At 36.7% G+C, this 27,315-nt stretch overlaps 1 protein-coding gene across 7 annotated transcripts; it reads right to left on the reverse strand.

Annotated features, from left to right (window-relative positions):
• Positions 1–675: 675 nt before the first annotated feature.
• LOC136205723 (uncharacterized) lies at positions 676–25,105 on the reverse strand. 7 transcript variants are annotated; one of them, XM_065996459.1, is made up of 27 exons: positions 24,676–25,103; positions 24,387–24,546; positions 24,066–24,158; positions 23,875–23,980; positions 23,532–23,700; positions 23,255–23,429; positions 22,148–22,276; positions 21,478–22,041; positions 20,695–21,303; positions 15,219–15,287; positions 14,529–14,645; positions 14,202–14,444; positions 13,710–13,757; positions 13,483–13,623; positions 12,870–13,022; positions 12,658–12,720; positions 12,465–12,572; positions 12,272–12,355; positions 12,151–12,198; positions 10,389–10,463; positions 4,149–4,244; positions 3,982–4,062; positions 3,817–3,888; positions 3,415–3,459; positions 3,064–3,147; positions 1,215–1,318; positions 676–1,125 (listed from the first exon to the last, which is right to left on the reverse strand). In XM_065996459.1, exons 1-27 carry the CDS (start codon positions 24,879–24,881, stop codon positions 996–998), a joined length of 3,972 nt encoding a protein of 1,323 aa, XP_065852531.1. In that variant the 5' UTR covers positions 24,882–25,103; the 3' UTR covers positions 676–995. The 7 variants fall into 7 exon arrangements, 6 of the variants coding, with proteins under 6 accessions (XP_065852531.1, XP_065852529.1, XP_065852530.1 ...); XM_065996457.1 differs by having other exon boundaries at positions 21,478–22,038; positions 24,664–25,103; XM_065996458.1 differs by having other exon boundaries at positions 20,695–21,300; positions 24,664–25,103.
• Positions 25,106–27,315: the final 2,210 nt, after the last annotated feature.

A 27,315-nucleotide genomic window follows, 5' to 3' on the forward strand; every position in this document is an offset into this window, starting at 1 on the left:
GATTGATGAGTGTTTTGGATCTTTTATTATTATGTTTTCTGTTGGAAGATATTGATGCATTGTTGGCTAGAATTGGTTTTTCTTGGCATGCTATATATATATATATGCTTGCATATTGGTATTTAGGTGGTGCTGCATATGGAACTTGTATTTTGCCTGCCAGTATTCGAACTCCTGAGACCACTTGTTACACCTTTATCAGCCTTCAACTGTTAGCACGTGCCCTTATCCATTAATGATTAGAGCCAAAAATATGTTTCAAATTGCTGGTTTACGCTACCATTAAGTGAAGGATCTTTATAACGATCCGTTCCTACAACCATCAAATGGAATATACCTTCTCTGCTGCACATAATCAGGTAGGTAGCTATTCTCAGTTGTGAGGCAGAAAGTAACATTTTCTAATGATAAGTAGTTTAACTCAATTGTTGTTTGGCCTGTAGAAGGATGTTAGGCCTATACTTTACCAAAGGTTCCACATGCCTGGACGGTTTCAAATGCTTTCAACAGCCACTCTTTGAAAGAAGAATGAGAACATGGGCGCTGGTAGAATTTTAGGATGCGTTTTCTTTCCATTCTAAAATATATCAGTGTTTGAACAGGTGGAGATCAGTTGCTCCAATTCTTTTACATTTGGTTGGGCAGTCATCCTTGTCATTATTTGCGATAATAGAGTGAAAGAAGGAAGATAATTGATTTCATTAACATTAAATCAGAAATGGTAAAAATGAAAGATTCCTTGTTCAACATGGTACACGATTTGACAAGAAACTAGTCTAATCTAGAATGCTTACTAAGAAGAAGATCTTTCCTGATTGAGCAAAGGGCTAATTCTATTTGATGAATAAGCTGTTAGGTATGGTACAACATTACATGGGGCTGCCTTTGTATCTACCTTGCAAGAGAAGAGCCATGGCAAGTGGGGAATGTGAAATGCTACTAACCTTAGGGGCAAAAATTTCTCATCAATCCAATAAAACTGATGAACAGCCACTTCAACTGGCACTAGAGGATTCTTTAGATTTCTCGGTTAGTACCTCCTTATCGGAGGTGCTTGTATCTCCCATTTGGGGCTGACTTGAAGTCTGTGGATCTGTAGCTATTCCTAGAACCGCCAGAATAGACCTGGGATACATATGCAACTTGTTTAATCAGCAATCCGAATGAGGTTTCCCTTTCATATTTATATAGATGCACATAAATCATTCATGAACCTGGGTAGTGAAGATTTGATGTTTGGTTGGCTAGCATGAGCTACCAAAGGAGCCTTCAGTGGTGCAGTCCTGTTCAGCGCATTTTCCAATTGTGGTGGAGGTAGCTGAAAAGAAGAACGCATAATTAAGCTGATCAAACATAACACAAACAATAACAATTTAACAAAACTAGCCATCCATCCTAAATGTTATTGGTTTACAATCAAATATAGCAATTATCTCTCACGGAATCTGTTTAACTACACTAACTAATCTTTCTCTAAAGGCCACTTCAGTGCCACTGCCAGTCCACCTTCTATTTCTTTAACATGTCGATTACCATTCAAAAATAACAACAACAACAGCAAAGCCTTATCTCAAATATCTGTGGTTCCATTTAATTTTCTCATCACCTCCCATACTCTAGTTACCATAGACAAAGATGAGCAAAAATATTATTAGAAACAACCATCATTCCAAAATGAGAGAAGAGACCTCAGGGTGATTGATGAACAATTACAGACACTCCCAAGGCATTAAACAATTGATGACGCACCTGCTCCTAAGCTCAGACAAAATAAGGAACACGCAAGGAAAGATAAAAATGACAAAACTAAAAGATTAATTTGTTAGGGAAGAGAGAACAAATTAATTCGACAAAGTCAAGCTTAATTAGTAAGTTGTTCATGTTTCCACTGACATGGAGAGTGTTTGGAGGAAAATTAGTCCATATAAGCATATTCTGTTAGTGATATCTGCTTAGGACTATGGATCCCTTCTAAGAACTTTCAGACACAATTGTGAGAAAAATAATATACATAAAGGAGTAATCCTAAAAACCCACTACTTTTCGGAATGTCTACAACTGCTTCCATTAAGCAACATTCACATTCTCAGATATCCATCAACAAAAAGAAAAGAACATGCAATCAGACCTCAAATAACGGGTATTACATTCATGGCCTTTCAACTTTGCTCCCTAAACTTTGCACTTTACTCGCATAATGACCTTTTCACTGTTGGTCAAGATGACCACTCCAATAGCATATACCCCTCCATTGTGAAGCTGATGGAAATGATATTCTAAGTAACGTTAATTCTTAAACTTTTTGGTTTTGAGGTTATTTAGGTGGTGTTTGGTTAAAAGGAAGTAGTTGTTTAAAGAGAAAGTTACGAAATGGTGATTTGGAAAATCGGAAACAATGATTCCATGGGAAATGTGGTTCTAAACAACTTTAATTCTTGGACTTCTCCGTTTTGAGATCGTCATCGGTCATACTGACTTGATCAACTGTAAAAGAGACCATTATGTTAATAAAGCGCAAAGACCATGGGCCATAATGTCCTGTTTTGAAGGTCAGGGGACATGATTAAAGTAATAGCAAAGTTGAGGGGCCATGTGTGTAATTTACCCCTCAAATAACTGCCCCCTCTTTGGTAGACATTTCCATGCTAACAAATAAATTCATAAACATAAGTATTTCCTACCACACTGACCCGATTATCTTTTCTGTGAAGTTGAAACTTGGACCTAAGGACCTAAATTGAACCTAGAGATTCAATCACCCTTCTCTATCAATCTTTTGGTTTTCAATTGATATCCCTGCACTGAGCCCTCTCCAGCAGCTAATTTGATGGATAAAGTTTTGAGAATTGCAAGTGTTTATGAGGGTACACAACTTTTTTCACTCTGCCAAATAGTTCACAAAAACCAACAATGGTTTTCCCAGATATAATATAACCTCACAGCATCCTGCTTCAATTATTGTTGGAGAAGCCCCTCACAATATTATCCCTTTGGCAGATAATGGGTTACAGTTCAAAATGACAAGATAAATATAGAAAAAGCAGCAAATAAAACAGAGCACACCTGAAGCAACAGGTTGAATGACTGAGGCTTTGTCAAGAGTGCGCACTTTAAGAACCCTACCCACAACTTTGGATATTTCCATATCTGCAATAAGACAGTAAATCAGTGTAAAACATTGTGAATCAGCAGTAATTTTCACCTGGTCAGTGACTGACCATGTGAATTTGGTCAGTCACCATTACATATAGGCTTATTATAATCATACGGTGGAGATTAAAATAATCATATGACTCAGATTTACACCTCCTAAATCTAACGGTGACTGATCAGATTAACTTGGTCAGTCACTGACCAGGTGAAAACCACCGTATGAATCAGAACTGCTAGAAAGTAAGTAGATAAAGCGCCCACCTGCTTTGTAACCAGCCGAGAAAGGATCTCCATTATAAAATCCACCTGCAACGGTTAAAAATGAGTCAACTGTACATCTGGTAGCTTACACAAATATATTGAACTAGAAAGCTGTGTTCATGACTATCCCACTTCTAATGGAAACTAGGGCGTATATAATAAAAAGAAATAGTGACCTGATTTCCTAAATAAGGATTGGGACAATTAAACCTACTTGCACATATTTTCGCTACCTACATATGATAAAGCTGTCCTTAGAAACTAAAGTATTCATTAACTATATAGATATTTGTCTTTGCCATACAAATACAAACTAATTCTACTCCACTGGTAGTCACTGTGTGTATGTGTAGATATATATTATAGTAAACTTTCTTTCCAATTTAAATTTGCATCACTCACCAAAGCTGGAAAAGCACCTATAGCTTGTAAAACTGTACGCATAAATAATAAAGGCATGGGAATCTGCTCAACCTGCAGGATGGAATTCTTTTCATTATAAGATGAGCCATAGATAACGTAGGAAAAATCTGCCTACAAACTTTGACATTTGAGATTAGTACAGACCAACTGATTCAAAACTTTCGCAATAACTTGTTGAGTAAATATTTTCCGTTGCTCAAAACAAGCATTACATGCATCTGTAATCTGTAAACAGAAGTACATTGTCAGTTTTGAATGTGTTTAGAGTTTGTATTGGTATAACAAAGATAGGACAAGAAGGTCAGACATGCCTTCTTTAAGGGAATTCCATCCTTTTCAGGATCAATTCCATGGATGGCTATTAACACCTCTGCTGGAGTTAGCACTGGGCCAGAGTGAGGTGATCCCTACTCCATGTTACAAGAAGTTAATAATAAAATATAGCATTCTTTCAAAAATATATATATATATATATATATATATATATAGCATTCAATGAATTAACTCAACAGAGAAAATATCAGAAACTGTGAACATACAATGTGAATGGTCAATATATGTATGTGAATATGCAATGTGAATAGTTGTAGGAGTCAATATAGGTATTAATTAGTATTTGTTTTTGTCCCAGTTAGGTTCTATTTTCTTTGTATAAATACTTATACCATGTCATGGAACTAATTGAACTAAAAGATCACGCTGATAGTTAAGGCCCAATCATAGATCTTATATTAATCTCTGACACACCTCCACACGCAAATGCCCCTTGGGCTTGCAGGGTGCAAAACACAGACCCATCCCACCATGTGTTTTTAATTCCACAAATTAATGAGGTTGTCAGTGGCTCTGATACCATGTCATGGAACCAATTGAACCAAAAGCTCAAACTGATAGTTAGGCTCAATCATAGATCTTATATTAATCTCTAACACGCCCCCACACGCAAATGCCTCTGGACTTGCAGCGTGTACAACCCAGCTCATCCCGTCATGTGTTTTTAATTCCACAAATTAATGAGGTTGTCAGGACTCGAATCCTCGACCATTTGGTCCAAGAGGCTCCGGTACCATGTCTTTTCCATGACATTGAGATTTCTCTACACTTCCCTATATTCTGATTACATGGTATCTATCAGAGCTGCCCTTGTGAGCAGTCTTGGGTCTGTTACATTTTTTTTTTTGCATTCTGGTTCGCATCTGTCTGTCCATGAGAGCGGACATTAGAGCGTTTGAAGTGTGAGACTTCCCTTTGTCTCACCGCCATCACCAGGAGGAAGCCACTGCGCTGATCAGCCTGTTCGTGAAACTTCGACGCGTCTGCCACTGTCACGATCTCCGGTTGACTTTTCTGGCAGCGACTTTTCTTCTCCGGTCTATATATGGTGAGGAATTTGCATGGCTGCCGGTTACTCTGACTTTTGATATTTGCACCTTTAGCATTTATTTGGGAATTCTTTAGTTGGGACTAAAGTTTGAGACTTTCTTTGAGCAGTCTTTTTGTTTTGGGATTTTCTATTCATTTTGCTGTCATTATGTCAAACAAAAAGGAAGAAACTTCTGCTGCTGCAGTGGTTACTAGTATTATTCTAGTGTCTCAAAAAATCATCGAACACAAATTGAATGGCTTGAATTATATGGATTGGTCCAAAACTGTCAAGATTTATCTTTGCAGGAAGAGTCGTCCCTTGAGTGATGACCCAAAAATGGATGATGAAGATTGGATGGAGGACAATGCCCATTTGTTCATCCAGATTGGTACAACCATTATTGGCATGGTTCAACACTGTGAGTATGTCAAAGAACTCATGGATTTCTTGCAATTTTTATACTCTGGTAAGGGTAATGTCTCACGAATTTATGATGTCAGTCATTCTACACCACTGAGCAAGCTCAGGCCTACTATATGCAACTCATGCAAATTTTTGAACAATTGAAAGAGTTGGTACCCTTGAGTACTGATATCAAAGTGATGCAAACTCAACGAGACCAAATGTTTGTACTCAGATATTTATGTGGACTTGGCTCAAAATTTGAAGGTGTTACTTCTCAAATTCTTTCAAGCGTTGATATTCCAGACCCTCGTGAGGCTCTCACTCGTGTTCTGCGAAGTGAGCTTATTCTTTCAGCTCCTCCAGTTATTCCTGCCTCTAGTGCACTTGTCGGTCACAAGAATGGATCTGACCGCTCCTATAAGGATCCGACTAAGGGCATTACTCGAGACAATAAAAACTCAGAGGAGGGAACACGAGTTGTTGTGTGTTACTATTGTCATGAACCTGGTCATACCAAGCACACTTGTCAGAAACTCAAGAACAAGGAACAAAGAAATAAATTTGTTCATGTTGCCTCTACTCATGCTACATCCTCCTCATCTGGTCCAACATATACTCTTACTTCAGAAGAATATGCCAAGAATCAGGAAACATTGGCCTCACAACATCCTTCTTCGTCTATTAATGTCATTGTCGAGTCGCGTAACTCCAATAGATGCCTTCTCTCTTCATCTTCCAAATGAGTCATTGATTCTGGTGCCACAAATCATATGACAGGTAATTCTAAACTATTCTCTTCTCACACTCGTACTTTTCCTTCCAATGTTACCATGGTTGATGGAACTCATTCTTTTGTTATTGGTTGATGGAACTCATTCTTTTGTTATTGGTTGATGGATCATCTGTCCTTAATGTACCTGATTTTTTCTTTCAATTTGATTTCGGTAAGTAAGCTTATTCGTTCACTAAACTGTTCCATCTCATTTTTTAATGATCATTGTTTGTTTCAGGATCTGGTGACGAAGCAGATTATTTGTAGTGGATGGAAATCTGGAGGTCTCTACGTATTGGGTATTAGAAGACCTATTGTTTATTCTAGTGAATCCACTCCTTTTGATGAGCATTGTCGATTAGGGCATCCATTATTACCTCTTTGGAAGAAGTTGTGTCCTCAGTTTCAGAATGTCTCGTTTAGATTGGGTCTTGTCGGTTTGCAAAACATCATCGATTGTCTTCCTCTCCACGAGTCAATAAAAGGTCTAATTTTTCATTTGAATTAGTTCAATCTGATGTACGGGGTTTATGTCCAGTTATGTCTAAATTCGGTTACAGATATTTTGTGACTTTTATTGATGATTATTCTCGAACTACTTGGTTATTTTTAATGAAAAATCGTTCTGAATTATTTACTCACTTTACTACTTTTTGTGCTGACTGTAATTTTTAATGTTTCGGTTCTTACCCTCCGAAGTGACAATGCTAAAGAGTACTTTTCTGGATCTTTTCAAACTTTAATGCTCCAGAATGGTATACTTCACCAATCTTCATGTGTTGATACACCATCTCAAAACGGTGTAGCTGACTTGAAACAGCTATAGCTCTTCTGTTCCAAACACATATTCCGAAGCACTTTTGGACATGTTATCTTAACTGCGTGTTCTCTGATAAATCGCATGTCCTCCTCCATCTTAGAAGGTGAGACTCCTTATAGTATTCTCTTTCCAAATAAACAACTATTTCCTGTGTCACCACGAATCTTTAGGAGTACTTGCTTTGTTCGAGATGTTCGACCACAAGTCACTAAACTTGATCCTAAAGCACTCAAATGTGTCTTCCTTGATTACTCTCGTCTTCAAAAAGGGTATCGTTGTTTCTCTCCAAAACTCAATAAGTACCTTGTGTCTTCTGATGTAACATTTATGGAGCGCCTAACTTTTATCCCCTACCTTCTAGTACATCCACTTTCGAAACGGATGTGGATGATGTGTTGGTTTATCAAATCCACACAATTCCTCAGTCTCCGCTCTCACAACCATCTAGGCCTCCTATCACTCTGGTATACTCCCGACGACATAGACCTCCTACTTCTAATCCAATACTCGACTCTGTTTTACCATCAGATCCAACATCTGAGTCCCGCAAAAAGAGTGATGACCTTCCAATTGCTCTTCATAAAGATAAAACGATCATGCACATATCCAATTTCGGCTTTAGTTTCCTATGATAAATTATCCTCTCCTTCGCGTTCTTTTATTGCTTCACTTGAGTCTACTACTGTTCCTAAATTCGTATCGAAGGTCTTATCACATTCGGACTAGCGCCATGCAAATGTAGACGAAATGAATACTTTGGATGCTAATGGTACTTAGGATTTGGTACCTTCGCTTGTTGGAAAGAAATGTATTGGATGTCGATAGGTGTTTGCTGTGAAAGTCAATTCTGACGGTTCAGTTGCACGTTTCAAGGCTCACCTTGTTGCAAAGGGCTATGCTCAGACTAATGGAGTTGATTATTCTGACACTTTCTCTCCAGTGGCTAAGATGACTTCTGTTCGCCTTTTTATCTCCTGTTCGCCTTTTTATCTCAATAGCGGCCTATTCTAATTGGGTTGAAACAAAGTCCTCGAGCATGGTTTGGGAAGTTTAGCCAAGCAGTTGAAACGTTTGGGATGAAGAAGTGCAAATGTGATCACTCTGTTTTCTATAGACACTCTTCATCGGGTATCATTCTTCTTGTCCTCTATGCAGATGATATTGTTATTACAAGGAATGACATTTCAGGAATCTCATCTCTAAAAACCTTTCTTAATGGTCAATTTTATACCAAGGATTTGGGGGCTCTAAAATACTTATTGGGGATTGAGGTGTCAAGGAGTAAGAAAGGAATCTTCTTGTCCCAAAGAAAATATGTCATACTTATTATCAGAAACAGGAAGATCTGGAGCTAGCGCCTATGACGCCGAATTTGCATCTCAAATCGGAAGGAGTGCAATTTCAAGATCTTGGAAGATATAGGCGCTTGGTGGAAAAGATGAATTATCTTACAGTGACTAGACCTCATATAGCCTATTCTGTCAGTGTTGTTAGCCAATTTATGTCTTCGGATTGCTCTTGAACAAGAATCATGGTCATACCCAAGTTGACTGTTTTCTGATTTGTTCACTAAGATTGAATGTTTCTCAGACTGGGCAGGAGACAAGGATGATAGGAGATCCACTACTGTGTCTTTGTTGGAGGAAATTTAGTTTCTTGGAAGAGTAAGAAGCAACATGTTGGTGCAGAATCTTAATATCGAGCAACGTCTCAATCAGTTTGTGAGATTATGTGGATTCGCCATCTATTGTCTGAACTTGGATTCAAAATCACTACTCCGACAACATTATGGTGTGATAATCAAGCAGCTATTCATATTGCTTCTAACTTTGTGTTCCATGAACATACCAAACATATTGAAGTAGACTGCCATTTTGGTCATGTTGGTGCAGAATCTTAATATCGAGCAACATTATGGTCATACCCAATTTCTGATTTTACGTTACTTGAAAAGAACTCCTGGACAAGGATTGTTTTACAAGAATCATGGTCATACCCAAGTTGACTGTTTTTCTGATTTGTTCACTAAGATTGAATGTTTCTCAGACTGGGCAGGAGACAAGGATGATAGGAGATCCACTACTGTGTCTTTGTTGGAGGAAATTTAGTTTCTTGGAAGAGTAAGAAGCAACATGTTGGTCCAGAATCTTAATATCGAGCAACGTCTCAATCAGTTTGTGAGATTATGTGGATCCATCTATTGTCTGAACTTGGATTCAAGATCACTACTCCAGCAACATTATGGTGTGATAATCAAGCAGCTATTCATATTGCTTCCAACTTTGTGTTCCATGAACATACCAAACATATTGAAGTAGACTGTCATTTTGTTCGTGAGAAGCTAGAAGAAAACATCATCTCCACATCCTACATCGGAACTAATGAACAACTTGGAGATATATTCACTAAGGCTTTAAATGGGGTTCGAGTAAACTATATTTGCAACAAGCTGGGCATGATAAATATCTATGCTTCAGCTTGAGAGGGAGTGTGAACATACAATATGAATGGTCATGTGAACATACAATGTGAAAGGTCAATATATGTATGAATATACAATGTGAATAGTTGTAAGAGTCAATACAGGTATTAATTAGTAATTGTATATTTTCCATAACCAAGACACTGAGATTTCTCTACACTTCCCTATATTCTGATTATAGAAACTAAGGATGTATTTGTTTGGAGAAATTGAAGAAAGGATGGGAGAAGTTGTATGTATCTGGACCTTGTATGCAATAAGTGAACAAAATTCCTAGTCATCTATTGCTTTAGTAAACAAGTATAAATTATTTGTTTGGAGAAATTGAAGAAAGGATGGGAGAAGAAGTTGTATGTATCTGGACCTTATATGCAACAAGTGAACAAAATTCCTAGTCATCTATTGCTTTAGTAAACAAGTATAATTTATATAGCCATATTAGCTTATAACTTGCTACAGTATAAGGGCGGCCCGGTCGCATTACGCGTCCCCGCTGAGCGAGGGTCCGGGGAGGGGTCCCACCACAAGGGTGTATTGGGGGCAAGCCTTCCCTTGCCAATTTAATCGGCAAGAGGCCGCCCCTAAGACTCGAACCCGTGACCTCTGGTCACACGGCAACAACGTTTTACCGTTGCGCCAAGGCTCGCCCTCTACAGTATAACACTCAAAAATAAAAATATAGCTATAGTCCAGGGAACAAACATACCTGAAGCATACGCGAAAGTGCAACTTGGAACTTATCTGGGGGAAGATTAACAAAACTAGGAAACATCAGCAAGACCTGAAAAGGCAACCATATAATTGATGGCATATTCAGAAAAACGAGGGGGAGGGGAAGAAGAGGAAGGCGTGCAGAATGACAAAAGGAGAATTATTGATTCTGTTGTGGAAGGTAAAAAAAAGGAAGGCAAATTAGTAATCCTGAAACCACGTATGCATGAGATCTTGCAGGTGCAAATAAAACAGAGTTGACAAAGTTCATAGTCACACATATTAAAATGTGCTGAGGTTCATATTTTAAAAGGCATCACACTGCAAACCAAAACTTGGATGGATTCTGCCATAGGAGCCAGTGTGGATTGGTTATCAATAGCTTGGACAATACAAGCCAATCCATTCTTGTAGAGCCAATATTAGAGATGGTTGGGTGTTTCAGCTTTCCACAACCATCGGGAAGAGACCATAGTTGTGAAAGTCGAAAGGCGAGCCGAGGTGATAAGGGCAAAATATCGCCTCGAGGAGAAGCGACCGCATCTCGACAAATTAGAAAAAAAAAACAGAAACTAAAATCATAACTCAAATTGACTAGTTGTAAAACAAAATAAAACTTCTAGTCTAACAATAAGATCCTAATTCCTAATAACATATCAGACATCATCATCAGAATTACTAATACTTCTCTGCCTTGACCTCTTGCACATACTTCCAACAAGGATTCGTTCTTGTTGTCGCTTTCGATGTATTAGAATTACTAATACTCATGTCGAAAAGCCTGCAAAATTTGAAAATTAGACACTAGTAAGCTACTGTTTCACAAACTTTCATACAGTTTCATACACTTCCATAAACATGCATAAACTTATAACTTCCATAAACTTTCATAAATGTAAGTAATAATAACAGAAAAATAAGAGCAGCAGCAGCATAACTTTCATATATAGTTTCATCAGTAACAGTAGCATAATCAACATAACTTTCACAAACATCCCAAAAATTGGACAGCATAACAATAATGTCAGTCATAATAACAGAAAAATAAAGTAGAAGAGTAGAAGAGTAGAAATTTGGGCAACATAACCGTAGCATCAGCAGGATGGAGAAAATAAAAACAAAAAACAAAGGAGAAGATTAGAGAAAAGTAAAAAAGAACAGTACCTTAAAGTGCAATGAAGTAGATCTGAGGTGATGGTTGGCCAGCTGAAGAAGATCGGCGGTGGTTGTGGTGAGAGTTTCTTTCAAGGAGAGGTTTCTTTCCTTTTTCTTCTTTTCTTTCTATAGTTAACTTACAAATTTAACCTAAAACAACATTATAGATTTCTTTTCTATTTTTTCATCCGACGACCAGAGACAAAAAGAGGACCTACCACTTTAACTACAAGAGGCGACCGCCCCTCGCCTGAGTTGGAGAGGCGGTCGCCTCTTGCACATCGTGCGCCTTCCAGCACCAGAGGCACTGGAAGGATCGCCTGGGTCGCCTCTCGCCTCAGGCGACCCACGCGAACGACTTTCACAACTATGGAAGAGACTTAAGGGATACTTGTCGATCTTTTCATCAGAACTAGATGATCCATATACACAGGTCAAATTTGACTGTGACAGTCTCCAATTATAAAAAATGACCAAATATTATATAGCAGAAGACATAATTGTAAGATTATGCATTGACATTGTATACTGATACTGCATAAAACAGGAATATCTATTATAAATAGAAATGTATCCATGTTCATAGCTTAGTAAGAGAAGACCTCATCTCTTGGTAAGAATGGCAATACTGGAATTAGAATCTCTATATCCTGGAAGAAATCAAAGCAAATATATCAGTTTATACTCTCCTCATTTACCAGTAAGAAACCCAAATTTCCATACCTTAAGTTTTGAATCATATAACTTTCGAATCGTGAACAATAATTCAGTGGAAGGAGCTGTCCCATCGGTCAGTGTTTGTAGAACCTGATATGTCAAAGGTGCAAATGCTGTTAAAAAACAAGAATTAAACGACTGTTTTACTTATTACTAGGATGAGGTTTGAATACAAGACAAGCATGACCAATAAGAATACCTGAATCAGAAGATTTTCACTTCCAGATGGAGGATCTGAAATTATTTCAAGGAGTTCAGATGATGAGCCCATAGTACGGACTAGTATTGGAATATGGCGATGAACTGCCTGTAAGTACAATTGAATAAGAAGATGCAGCCATTGGGAAAATAACAAGAACTATAATTTTCCATTGTAAACTAAATCAACCTACCTGCTTAATTGCCTTTGATGAGCTCTTATAAATAACAAAAATTTGGCGAAAGAGGGAGTGTTTCTGTCAATCAGATAACGTGAGTAAATATCAATTGATCACAGAAACATCAGAGATGATAGCAATAAACACCAATCCATGCAAGACAGCAAAAAATTCAACAATCCCTCTGTAGGAATAGGAAGGCTTTTAAATAAAAATATAACTAACACCTTTGTACACAGGGCAAAGTATAGTGACATGCATTGCTGAGCCTCAGACAATGAGCTTTGAGATGTGCATGTCCGTTGAGCATCTGAAGAGATATCTTTACTTGTTGCACTTGCCGATTGATGGTCATTTGGTAGCTTTTCCATATTAGAATCCTGAAAAGTTCCACTTTAACTGAAGCAGAATATGATCTTAGAGGAAAAACGATATAATATAGATAATATTTTTTTTTCAGAAATTTATCCCAATTCCCAGCATACTAAAGTAGAGCCTAGCAAACTTAGAAATGAAATTTTGTATTAGAGATTGAAATATGTAAAATTCTTAATGGGAAAAGGAAAATGCCATTTTCATAATTTGTTGTAGTATGTGGATTTGGATCAACCAACGTATCTGAGGATAAACCTCTCCCTACCTAAAGGATGTCCGCTTGAAAATGGTGGATATTTCAAGAGAAGTCAACAGAAAAAGTAATAAAATTTCCCCACGGTGAAGAAAAAAAGTAATTGAAACAAATTTTATTCAAAGCAAAGGAAAGGAACTATGTTAGCAGACAATTATTTGATGCATATCTTGCAAGAGGATTTCCACTTCTATTGTGAATAAAGCAAATACCTCCTTATGTGGCTCAATTAAGGATCCTTTGGGATCCATACATTCTTCAGTTTCAGCACTAACGATAGACAGCAATTTTTCCAAAGCAAACTCTTCTATTTGTTGAGCAATGGATGTGATAGGATAAAGCTTGTTTGCCACCTGTACCCCATGAACACCAAGAATGATAAAGCAAATTAAATATCCTTTCTTATTTGTCCCTTACCTAGCAAGTTGAGTGTACATACCAGACGAATTGCTTTCATTCGCACTTCCTCCAAGTGATGGACTGCACTCTTTTAAAAGAAAATAAAGTTACAAACAGAATAAAATAAAAATTCCAGCTTAAGAAAATATACAATTAAGTCAATCATCAATGCATGACGACTCTCCTAACCTAACCTTCACCCCAATTTCTTTTTATTTCTCTCATCCACTTTATTGTAAACAATCAATATATCATGATGGAAAAGAGTAGAAGAATTGAGCTAGTCCAATGTATCAAAGTGCAAAAAAATTTAATTGTTACAAATCTTTATCGATTAAATTTTTCAGCTGGTCATGCACCTCAAGGTAGCCTACATTAAGGTCAAAGAATATAAATTTAAAAAGATAAATCATGGGGCTGCCTCCTCCTTTAGCAGAGGCAGAATCCACCTCAAAGACAGAGCATAATGATAACTGCAATTGCAACCAGAAACCATTTCAGTATAATGAAATTCATGAAAAACATAAGAAACCTGCAAGGCTATTTTTAGGCAGACTTCTCGAATTGGTGGTCTCTGCAGTATAAGGCTCCACACAGTACTGAGACCTTGAGTAACTCTGTCTCCACTTTGGAACTCCTCAGCTTTATCAGAACTTCCAGGAGAACACAACGACTCCAATAAATTTAAAACTGACTTTGGCAGATAAGGTGCTTCACCAAGCAATCTACTTAAAGATTTGTCTGAAGGAGGAAAAGAATCTCTAAGTGTTTCTGCCTGTATTTAAGGATATTAAATATGCTTAATAAAACTGTAGACCTTGCTAAAGAATAATAAATAATCTGAAAGATAAGTACAAACCACAGCTAGAAAAAACACTTCATATACAGAAGCAGCAGTTGTGGAAGAAAAGAAGTCGTGTTCCTCTTCTACCTCACCAAACAATCTGTAGAGGACACGCAAGGTCAACTCATGTCCCTGAACATATCCAGTAATCGCTATTAGAAGATAAGAGATTTTACAAGGACGTAATGAAATTCGACGTAATGAAATTCGACGTAATAATTTAATTGAAAACATCCCGTAGGTGGCAAGATGAATACAAGTAAAGGACAATAAGCATGTGCATCGGACAGCAGTTCAATAACTAAACCCAAAATATAGAAAAAGTTTATAATCAGAGCAACCAGATAGAGGAGAACCAAATCGAGATAACAAAAAAAATTCGGTTCAGGCTATTGACCCAAAACTTTTGTGATTTTCTCCAAATTATCCATTTAATATAGAAGATCATTAAAAAAATATCTAAAACGCTTACCTAATATTGAAGTAAATTCGTTATTAAGTTATTAAATTAAAACTATATATATAATTATATCCTATATATTATATGAATAATAACCTTATATAATTTTACATTGTATATCAATTATTTACAAGTATGGTTCGGTAGTTCTGTTTTAACTGAATTATGTACATTCCTGAAAAGGGCATAGACTAGTGGAACTGGAAAATGAAAGCATATAAGCAATAAATATAATATTCAATTACCTCATAAGTAACATAATCTGACAATATATGCTTCTGAAGGAGTTTCCATGGCTCTAACTCTGCAGGAGACTATAAGAGGTATAATATGAATCAACTTCTAAAAGGAATATATTACTAGTAAAGTAAGAAGCATCACATTTTCACCCAAACAACTAATTCCAAACACAGGATAAGGCCATCACATACTCTGAATATGAATATCATGCAGCTATAATCATGTGCAGAATCAGAACAGATTACATTTAAAGGCGAGGAGCTAAACAGTATTCATACTTCTTAAGTGTCATTTTCATTAGAGGTAGCAATTATCCACACAACCTGACAACACGACACGAACCAAACACGAATTTAGTGAGTTCGAGTTTATTAAATAGGTAATGAGACATTTTTGGGTTGACACGAAATTGACATGCAAATTTTTGGGTTGAGTTAGGGTTGACCTCCAAACTCAAAAATGGCACCAGTATTTAAAATTATTATTATATCTTCTCATGTTTTTACATGTCACCTTATAAAGGTAATAAAATTATAAGTATCACATGCGAACACGACTCGAATCTCCTATATTTTACATGTCGTCCTTAATAGAGATAGTAAAATTATATATGACTTACTACACGAACTGAACATGATATTTAATTTCATCCTTAATAGAGATAGAAAAATTATATATGACTTATTCCACGAATGGAACATGATATTAGCAGGTTTGTTAAATAGATTTTATATCATCCTATATTTTTTAGTGTCACAATTAACATAGGCAGTAAAATTACATATGATCCGCAAACACGACACCGTGTGTCACCACTAACCCAATTGAGTTGACAAAATTATGACATGACATCTTGTGGGTTGGACTAGGATTAACTCATTTAACACTAACCTGATAATTGACATGAACCAAACACAACACTAACCCGATAATTGCCACCCCTAATTTTCATGACACTGATTTACAGAACAAGGAAACAGCAGAAATATCAGTATCCACCCAGCTGATAAGATGGATCTTCATATGAACAATACAAATTAGCATACCATTAGTGAAGGATATTATTCCTGCATCAAGCATGAAGAAAGATGGTAATTTACAGATGAAGACGATTAAGGAACAAAGAAATATAATTAATCATGTGTGCATGAGGTTATTAAGTATGAACACGAAGCCATCGACAAGGTTATGCACTACTACAACTTCCAGAAACATTTACTTTTAAGTTGAACAGGAAGATTTACCTTACAGCCAACCAGAAAAACAGAAAATGCATACAACATTTAAGGAATAATATTATTCTATAGAATTAAAGTTTTGAGAAAGGAATAGTAAATTTCCAATTGAAGCTGGTTTCAATTTGGAAGTTTTGGGTTACCAATTATGCCCTCAAGTCCTTAGAATAATTACAATCCATTTTTCCTTCAAACGGCATCATTCTAGAAAGGGACAATTACAAAACTAGCACCTTTTAAGGTGTTAGTTTTCTTTTCTAACTCCTTTTGAAAAACTCACCAAAACTAACACATTTCAACAAGTAACTTCCAAGTTTACCCTCATCTTCTTCCTTAACATAACTGTGTCTTTGTCTTTCCTCATCTAGATATCGACAACACATATCTACACATATCTACACATATCGACAGATATCTACAGATATCTACAAATATAGACACTGTCGGGGAAAAAATCTGAAATTGATATTCCAACTCAAATCCATTTTCAGATAACAATGCCACTGTTTTTTGGATTCGCACGACCAGGAAAAACATGAAAAGGGAAGAGAAACAATATATATTGGGACGAGATTGCCGGAAAAAAATTGTCGCTTCTTCCTCCTCTTCCGTTCGCCGTTCGCCATAACGATGAATGGACTAAGCTTTAAATCTTTTCAATAAAACTAAAACCCAATGAAAAACTTATATGATTGTAGAAATTTTGTTATATAAACTGTGGGTTGGATTGATTGTTGTAGTATTCAAGTCGTTCTGTAGATTATTCTGTTTTTTAGAGAGAGAAAGCGTGAGAAAGAGATAGAGGAGGAAAGACAAAGACACAGTTATGTTAAGGAAGAAGATGGAGGTAAACTTGGAAGTTACTTGTTGAAATGTGTTAGTTTTGGTGAGTTTTTCAAAAGGAGTTAGAAAAGAAAACTAACCCCCTAAAAGGTGCTAGTTTTGTAATTCTCCCTTCTAGAAAAGCCAGTGTCACTTCTGTACAATCATCCTCTTGCTTTCTCACTCCCTTTTCTTTTCATCCTCTGTCTCTTTCTCCTTCTCCTGGTCTGATATTTTCTCTTTATTATTTCGAACTTCTACCCTTCTGCCGGTGCCAGCATTTTCTTCAGTTCATTAATCGATGATGGCGTTCACATCTAAATACCAATGATTATTCATCCCCAGGTTTCTTTCCTCATTTTACCTTTTTATTCTTACTGTTTTGGTATGGGTTTTGATGTTTATTCCCCCTGTTTTCTTTTGAGGTGCATAGATCTAAACAATAATGGTACTTGATTTCCAAGTTCATTGTCAGTTATTCACTACAAGGTTTGCTTCTTCACTTTCCCTCTTCTTCTTCCACTTTTGGCATGAGTTTAAAATTGTTTTCCTCTATTTTGTAATGAGAAACGCAGATCGATTTGTCTCTTGCCTTTCCCTTTTTTCTTCATGTGTGTGGGTTTTCAATCCTTTTCCCTCATTGTGACCTATTTTTCTATGTACTTTTTTTTTGTTTTTCATTTCGTTTTGTTTTTGTTAGGATTTATGGATTGTTAATTAAGGCTTTAGAATCTGTGGGTTGAAGAGGTAAATAAAACTATAAACCCATTTCAATCTTTCTTTTTCAAGTCAAGCATCACTATCTCCGTAATATATATTTCAACCTTTTGTATTTTGTTTTCCAAGTCAAGTATTTTGTGTCATTGTACTTTCCAATTGAAGTATTTTGCTATTCAATATCTACTCTTCTTTCAGATCAAGTGGATGTTTTCAGTATAGAAAGATTTCTTAGTTTTTTTTTTATTTATTACTGTTTATTCTCTTGAGGGCGAGCCTTGGCGCAACGGTAAAACGTTGTTGTCTTGTGACCGAAGATCACGGGTTCGAGTCTTAGGAGCGGCCTCTTGCCAAAAAAATTGGCAAGGGAAGGCTTGCCCCCAGTACACCCTTGTGGTGGGACCCCTCCCCGGACCCTCGCTTAGCGGGGACGCGTAATGCACCGGGCCGCCCCCTTTTTTACTGTTTATTCTCTTCAAAATCAGTTTCAAATTTTTATTATCTTTCAATCCATGTCTGTGATAGTTAAAGAGAAGTTTTCCACTCTTTCATTTGTCATAAAGCAAGATCAGATTTCAACATCTGCTTTTGAGATTTTTGGTATTATTAGGAGGGTGTCTTTGTTTGTCAAATTGTACAATGAGGCTAACAAAAACAAGGTTCAGTGGAATATCTGGGTTTAGTTTAAAGTTCTTTTGCGGTTTCATGTAGTTTGTTGTTGTAATTTCTGTATGTTTTGAAGGTCTTTTGTTGTCCTTAGTATTTTCTGGTTTTATACTTGGTTGTTTGCAGCAATAAAATTGCTTGTTTACTTGTAAAAAAAAGGATCAAATTCAAAATCTTAGTAGGTAAGGTCATGTACTTTTTTTCATTGACCGAATGAAATCTAATAATTTTGTACATTAAATAATTTTTTCTTTTACAACTTTTTCTCTGTTCAGCCACTCCTTCAAAGGGAGAAGTAAATGTTCTTACTATTTTTTATTTCCAAATCTTTTTATCACGCTTTTTTTATGTTATTTAGTTATGTTATACAATAAAAAAAATATTCCTTTTCCGTACAAAAATAAATAAATTTCTTCAAGTTTTTTTACCTTTTTTTACACTCAAACTTTCAACTTTTGTATTTAAAAATGTCTCCCATGTATCTATGTTGTAGACAAAATAAATTAAGCTACAATACACATCTTAATTATTAATTTTATGAGTTCTTATTAATAAAAAAAAATTTGTGTTTGTGTTTTGTTAAAATTTCTAACCATGTAATCTTACTTGCATTTTGCACTTAACAAGTATACAAGAGACACCTTTTGTTTGCATAACTTGTGAATTCAATTTTAGAATTTAATTAGTTTTGCTTATTGCATTTACTGTTGTTTCCCTATTGCAAATGATTTTTGAACCCTATCTGCTAAAGACTAATGGAAGAAGGATTATGTGCATGTACTTAAAGGAGCATTTCTTAGATTATTATTTTTTTTAACAACTACTATACTAACTAATTTGGAGGATATAATTTTTTTTTAATAATATCTCTAAATTGAATTTTTCTTTCTTATGAGTTAGATGGTATTTTTGAGGGCGAGCCTTGGCGCAACGGTAAACGTTGTTGTCGTAGAGGTCACGGGTTCGAGTCTTAGGAGCGGCCTCTTGCCAAAAAAAAAAGGTTGGGGAAGGCTTGTCCCAGTACACCCTTGTGGTGGGACCCCTTCCCGGACCCTAGCTTAGCGGGACGCATAGTGCACCGGTCCACCCTTTATGAGTTAGATGGTATTTTTATTGTTGATTATTTTCATAATCTACAACGGTGTTTCTATAATTGTTATTACTATTAGCCATTTTCATATGTTATTTATTAATTATAGGAATAAAGTGCAAAAATACTCCTAACTTTTACGGCCAGAAGCAATTTTACCCCTAACGTCTAAAATTGTGCAATTTTACCCCTAACATTGGCACCAATAGCAATTTTACACCTAATGTTGGCAAGTTTGGTCAATTTCGGACATCATTATAAAACCCAGATATTTTGTTCCTTCGGTTGGTTCTAAAAAAATATTTTATATTTTTTGTGATTTAATAATAGAATTGGAGATTAATATTTTTAAATGTGGCGAAATATTTGAATTTTTTTTATCCAACTCGTACAAAATACAATATATTTTTCTATTTCTTTTCACGTTTAATCATATGCTTGTGATTTGTGCGCATGTGAAGTGTAGATGACAAGATTCATGACCGAGAAGACGTTTGATGAATTATTTCTCAAATTTGACCCAACTTGTCAACATTATGGGTAAAATTGCTCTTCGCTGCCAACTTATGGGTAAAATTGCACCATTTTAGACGTTATGGGTAAAATTGCTCCTGGCTGTAACTGTTAGGTGTAATTTTGCATCTTATCCCTTAATTATGATATACTATTTCAATCCTTTTTAATAAATCTAAACTTTTTCAACATTTAATTGAAACTTCGTATTTTTTTATAAAGCTTGCATCAATTATTTCTATAATTTAGTGATTTTTATTATTTATTTGTTAAAATACTTATCTTTTCGAAATACCCGAAGCAGAGCGAGGGGTTCTTCCTAGTAAACTATGAATACTTACATGTATCAAGCAATTGGAGTAAGAAAGAACAGGCAATATCACAAACATGCAATTTACACTGATTAAGCAAACAATCCTTAGAAGATAGAATTAGTACCTCAACTCCTAAATAAGCAAGTAAGGAAAAGCGGACTTGTGAACCTCCCGCAACTGCTATTTGTTTGTATGCCTCGACAATGCGCATATAGGCTAAATTCTGTAGTTGATCCATGCGTTCTTCTGCAAGGTCCACAACAGGTGCCAACATCTTAGGCAGGACTAAAATACTAGGCAACCCCACAGGGGAAACTGTTGAAGAGCTGAGGTTGTTGGAATCTGTTACAACATCTTTTGGACTATGCTCCTCTGACCTATCAGTTGATATTGCTGGATGCAGATCCAAAGTTGAACTTCCATCCAGACTAGTAACTTGCTCCTGACTTCCATCTTCTAGGTCAGTAGAAACAAATGAAGAAGCACCCATGGTCTCAGACAATCCATCATTACGAGCAAAAGAGTCTAAGCCAGGAATCTCACTCTCTACATTCCCAACACCATGGTTATCAGATGGTATATCAATTTCCATACCAGATGATACCAAATTTGATTCAGCCAATAAACCAATAGGTAATATTTCATTTTCGCCTTCACTTATTCCAGTACATACAACATTAGTATCAACCACAGCAGCAACATGAATATCTTCCTGTTCTTGAGGTGTATGCTGCTTCAGTAAATACGAACAACTCAGTAAAAAGACCTAAACCACAAATCTATTGTTTTAAACACGGAAAAAATAACAGATAGCCCAAAACAGTATAATCAGCAAATTGCATGCCACGAGCAAATTCAAAGCATAAAATTAAAGGGCTGAGATAAGGAGGGAAGAAAGAAAGCATACTTCTGTTTCATCGGATGCTGACTGATGAGCAATTAGCCGTGAAGCTATCTGCGGAAATGAAGTAGAAAGGGAAAGAACATTCGACAAAAATGATGATGGATACTTAGCTTGAGTATTACTGCCAACTATAGTCATATTCACGAGTGATTCATCATCTGCTTCAGCTGTGGGGTAACTTGTTGGAAGGTAGCGCATGTTAGCCATAACTACTTCAGCTAACAAGTCAGCAGATATGCTCGATATTAGAATCTCCAGAGAGCCAACAGCCTTTTCGCCTTGAGCAACCAAGGCTCCAAACATTGCAACAAGTTGCTGCACGGGTCCAATATCATCATCTACTCTGTTAACAGAGGATCCATCTGAGGGAATGTCATCCTGCAGCACTCTAACATTCCCATTCGACCCTTTAGTTGATTCCTCTGAGACACTAGGTGCTGATTTAGCACGCTTTCCAGATACATCATTGTCTTCAGCCAACTCACTGCTGCTCTTTGATCCAGATCTCTTCCTCCCCAATTCATTGGGTACTGCATCAACTTCTTCATTGGTGATCTTCTCATCCTGCTATCGTCCAAGCATTAGATAAAGTCTCAAAACATGCGGGCTTCAACTGTGCATACACTGAAATACATGCAACATACTTTGACTAGGAAAACTAAAAGACAAGTACCATAGCAACTGTTGACATATCTTCCCCTTTGACAGTACTTCCATTACTCTTCAAAATTTGGCATAGGACATCCTCAGCCGCCCCTTCTGCTTTCATCTCTCTCAGGGCTCCAACTAAACGGTCCCGCCACTAGAGAAATAAAAGACCATCGTCAAGCTTATACTACAAAAAAACTATACTTGAGAAGTGCTAAATGAATATCACTTCAGGATAACACAATGGCACAATAATTATTCCATGAGATATAGAAAATTCCAACTATGAGAGTACAATATATCATAAATCCTTTTTTCTTAACCTGGAAACAAGATAAAAGCACATCTACAACACAACATACAATAAGATAAAATAGAGAAGAGAAGAAGACATGATCTTGTGACAGCATTTTAACCTTCAAAGTCATTCTTGGAAACAATTTTTGCCAATAATATGAACCTAAATTGTTAGCATACAAAAATAAACATAAAAAAGCAAAAAACTAAGAATGGTATCAACAAAAGTATAATATCAAATCAGTAGTGAAACCAAATGAAAGGTCAAGTGTTATTAAAAAAAATAGTAAAAGAAATCCAGAGATATATTATGAAATGTTAACAATTTACCCCAACGTTTTCAAGTAAGATCAATTTTACTCTTACCTAACAGAAAGTTTGAACAAGTTGATTTACCAATTATTTCACCTGTTATTTGACTATCACATCGGACCTTCCAAACAAATTTGTCGATAAACTGAAGAAGTTTTGTGCATTTTGGCGGGTTGTTTGTAACTATGCTAGTAACATAGTAAACATTTTAGATACTTTGACAGTTTTTTTGTGATTAAATTATATGTGTCAGACTCAATTGTTGACATTTAGACGGGTTATTTGTAACTGTGTTAGTAACACAATAAACATTTTATTTTAGACATAATTGATGTTTGGAAGGTCCGATGTGGCAGTCAAATAACAATCAAATTGTCCGTTCAAATTTTCCGTTAACATTGATCTTGTTTGGGAACCTTAAGAGTAAATGTTTACCATTTAGTACGTCGGGGTAAATCTGCACTTCCCCAAAAATGATAGGGCTGCATTTGGACCTTATCCCTACTTATAATTTATGACATACCGGTGTTGCACCTGGGTGAGTACACTTCAAGCAGGTGAGAAAGGCATTCCTCAAGGCATGGTTTGCTCCAGAAGCACGCATAACTTCATTGACAGAGCCAGAAGGACCTAAACCAAGTAAAACTGGCAGGATGCGTCCATAATATGGAGGCCTTCTCTTCGCAACTGTTGCAAGACTAATAAAAAAACATTGAACTGTCAAATTAACTAGCAACAATATAAAATCACAAATTTGTCAATCTTTCAAGAAAAGAGACTGATCAATAGCCATTACCCACCTATTAATAAGCACAATGATCACCAAGTTATTAAGAGTCTTCACTGTTGGGAGCCTAAGCTGATCAAGCAAGAAACCCAATCTTTTGCTGGCCTCAATTGACAAATCTCCAGCATTCAGTACAGGGTGGCCCCCACGAAGCCATCCTATATTAAATTCATAAAGTTCTCCTGTAAAAAAGACCAAAAGTGTGCTATAAGGACATGAATGGCCTAGTCCATTGTTAGGAATGCTCTTGAAGGGGTGAGTTGTATAGGACAGAGCCATAAGCCATCTATATGCTAGTGATATCGAGGACATATATACACTTGCCTAACAAAAACAAAAAGGTTGTGGAAAATTACCTTCATGAGTAGGGGGTTCAGGAGAGCCATTAGGATCAGGTGTGTAAAGAAGGATGACTGCTTCGACAAACTTCAAGGCTAGCAACCTTACTCCACCACTTCCAGGCTTGAAAATATGTCAAGACAATACATAAGGAAACAAGGAAAGCAGAAACCAGACATGTTGTGTCTTCATAGAACTCGTTGTTTACCTGAAAAGCTATAGTATACATTTTTTCTTTGAACTCTAACATCAACGACCATGAGGACTTAAGCAAATCGTCCAACTCACTGGTGTAAAGTCCCTAAAATATCACAAGAAAACAAGAGAAAGCAAGAAAACCAAATTGCGTCACTTAACAGAGTAATGGGAAGAAAAGCAATTGCATCATTGCCTATCTCTGTTGAAGTTTCATCTCCTTGTCCGACAATTTCACAATGTGCAGCAGTAACAAGTTCATAATAATGTTGGTGCGAGAGGAAATAAACTACCAAATTCATTAATAGGCATAATTGGGAGGAGAAAGAACTACCTTGATCGCCAGTTTTCCGAGAGTATACCGAAATAAACTGATGCCGCAAGTGATGGCTTGTCTGGCAACAGCAGGTGCGCGATCTTCTAAAACACTCATTAAAACGGGAACAATTTCAGGCACAGTTTCCAAATGCCTGAAGCCAATTTCTCCAATTATCCTACAAAAATAATAGAATAACAATCCAAGCACAAAAGCTAGCCACTAGTATTCAAGAATACAGAAGACAATAATGAAAACAAAAGATATACTTGGTATTCACAACGGAAAAACATACTCGGCGACGCACTTGCGAACCGCAGAATGCTGATCAGACTGCAAATCAAAGAGGCGCGGGAGTAACTCGGAGACAGAACTGGTATCATCTTCTTCCGATAAGTTTTGGTTTAATTGTCGCAAATTTTCTAGCTTTGAGTGTACGTCCAAGGCCGACCTGGCCGAATCGAGGAGGCTTACGAGCCTCTTTCTCGAGATAGAATTCATCTTTTTGACCATGAAAGAATTATCAAAGCCCTAACATATCAGGTGAAGGTGAAATCATTAAATGAAAGGACAATTGATGAATTTTACGTTTAAAAAAGAGGGAAAAGATAAAAATTGAATGTTGAAGTGGGTAAGAGAGGATCCAATTAGGTTAATAATCAAAAGCAGAGGCTGGAACTAGGGTGGACAGAGACAGTTTGTTCGTTAAAACTCGGAACACAGCAGCTACTAAATCCGACCATTGCGTCCCAGGGTTTTTTTTATTTTATTTTATTTTATTTTATGCTGCCACGATTAAGAAAAATCTATTATATAAAAAATAATTATTTCTTTCTTTTTTTTGAAGAATAATTATTTATTTTTTCAAAAAAAATATTTATAATGGTTTTTTAATTGTAGTTAATTCCCATTATTTCTACATTTATATGCTAATTACTAATTAACAATTTTTTACCTGATTTTCCTCACGTGTCAAAGCTGCAACAATGACTCGAAGTCGTAATGGATCTATAAAACAGTATGTAGGTAAGACGGGTCGGCGTCCGGCGGACCCACTCCGATGCTTAAATCAGTTTATGATTTAGGACCGAATAAGAGGGTAAGAATAGGTTTAGAGACAGTAGTTAACATATCGAACCTTGTGTTCATACATGTCTATTTATAGTGTTTATCTCATAGGATTCCAGAAGATTCCTTTGCGTCTGGAGGTTGAAACTCCGCTAGATGCGTTGGGTTGCTATTTGTTAGGCTTGGGCCGTTATAGCCGTGTTTGGGCTGTTGTTGTGGGTCATGGGTCGTCAAAGACGCGCTTGGGTCTTTATTACTTGGATTTGGGACGCCAATTCCATACGTGTTTTAGGTTTTAAAGAGGATGACGTTGACGTCATGCATGTGACATCATTTTACATGATATCACCAATTTAAAACTTAAACAAAAACGGTTTTATGAGAATATCAAAAGTTAGTATCTCTATATTGATCTTTCCTCTATCCTTTCACCTTCTCTAAGACTTTAATTATCTATCTCAATTTTCAAGATAGTAGTTTGATTCTTACACATTTTAAATTATTTCTCTTTTTTGCTTACATGTGAGTAAAATTTTCTATTTAAACATCTAACAAATTTTCTCCTATTTTCTTATTTTTTTAAGTTGAGCCAAAATAAGACAGAATATTTGGAGTGTAAGTTTAACGGCGATAGGAGTAGGGAGGCAAGGACAATCACCCTGGATGGGAGGGTTGTCCAAGGCTCGAATTGCTTCCGTTATTTAGGGTTTATTATTCAAAAGGATGGAGAAGTGGATGGAGATGTTGCTCATAAGATTAAATCTGGTTGGTCGAAGTGGAAGAGTGCTACGATTTCATTTGTGACCCCGGCATGCCTAATAGATTGAAGGGAAAATTCTACCGCACGACAATTAGACCTGCATTGTTATATGGTACGGTGTGTTGGCAGTGAAACGCTGTGATAACTCTCGAGCGAACTTCTGCCAGAGCTCCACCTGTGGGGTGGCGCCGTTGGGTTCGGCCAGGGGCACACTGATGCTTAAGTTAGTAAAATATAAAATAGTGATAAAACTGTAAGCACAAAGTATGTGTTTAGAAAAGTGTACCCCCAATGCATTGGGATGTGAGGCTATTTATACTAGAATGCTTGAAACCATCGAACTAGTAACTAGAAAGCCTTCCATTAATGTTATTTTAGTGGTAGTTACCGTGTTCATTCAAGTCTGACCGTTAGCTCATTTATGGAGTTGTTACTAGTCATTAATAGCTTCAGTTTCCATATGGGAAGACGGCACCGACATACTTGGGTGGATCGATGCTCGATAGCGGGTCTCCCAAGATTTGGCGGTTGTGGACCTCTTTAACGCATTTGGCCTTTACGAGGCGAGTCTGCAGATCAAGGATCCTTTGGCGTGTGGTTTGCTCCATACACCATCTAACCGGCGTATCTTTGGTCATTGTCGATGTTTAAATGCTGCTTTAGTCCTTCAATTATATGGAGCTTTACGGATTCGCCCCTATATAATATCTGGATGTTATCAGAAGCCCCTCTAAAAGTATCAATTAAGTCCTTTAGGGCTTTTCAACTTCCGTGCATGTTGTCGTTCGGCGGCCCATTGATGAATGCACTGTCCTAGACCATTGGGATGGTGACAGGTGTCGTCTAGGAGCCCGCGCACCGAGATAGTGACGTCACCTGAGTTTTTCTTTCTCTTGGGTTTTTACCCATTTGCTCTTGATTTCTTTGCTACATTTCGTCTTCCTCAGCGAAACCCTCCTTCCTTCTAGATTCTCAAGTTTCCATCTTCATTCTCGTATTATTATTCATGTAAGTTTGCTTTTTTCTCAACTTTTTTGTTTACAAGTTCCTTCGTCTTTTTGTCCATGGGTTCCAGTTCTCGTCTATAGGGTTCTAATTCTAGTACCTTGGAGAGAACGG

This window comes from Euphorbia lathyris, chromosome 9, assembly GCF_963576675.1.
Source record: "Euphorbia lathyris chromosome 9, ddEupLath1.1, whole genome shotgun sequence".
Taxonomy (NCBI): Eukaryota; Viridiplantae; Streptophyta; class Magnoliopsida; order Malpighiales; family Euphorbiaceae; genus Euphorbia; species Euphorbia lathyris.

Excerpts from the sequence above, each read along its gene's own strand:
- LOC136205723 (XM_065996456.1), bottom strand. The coding sequence starts at position 24,881 with ATGGTCAAAAAGATGAATTCTATCTCGAGAAAGAGGCTCGTAAGCCTC. Across the intron at positions 22,277-23,254 it reads CTCACCCAGGTGCAACACCG|TGGCGGGACCGTTTAGTTGG; the intron begins GTATGTCATAAA and ends TTATTTCTCTAG. Across the intron at positions 15,288-20,694 it reads TTGCTTATTTAGGAGTTGAG|TCTCCTGCAGAGTTAGAGCC; the intron begins GTACTAATTCTA and ends TACCTCTTATAG.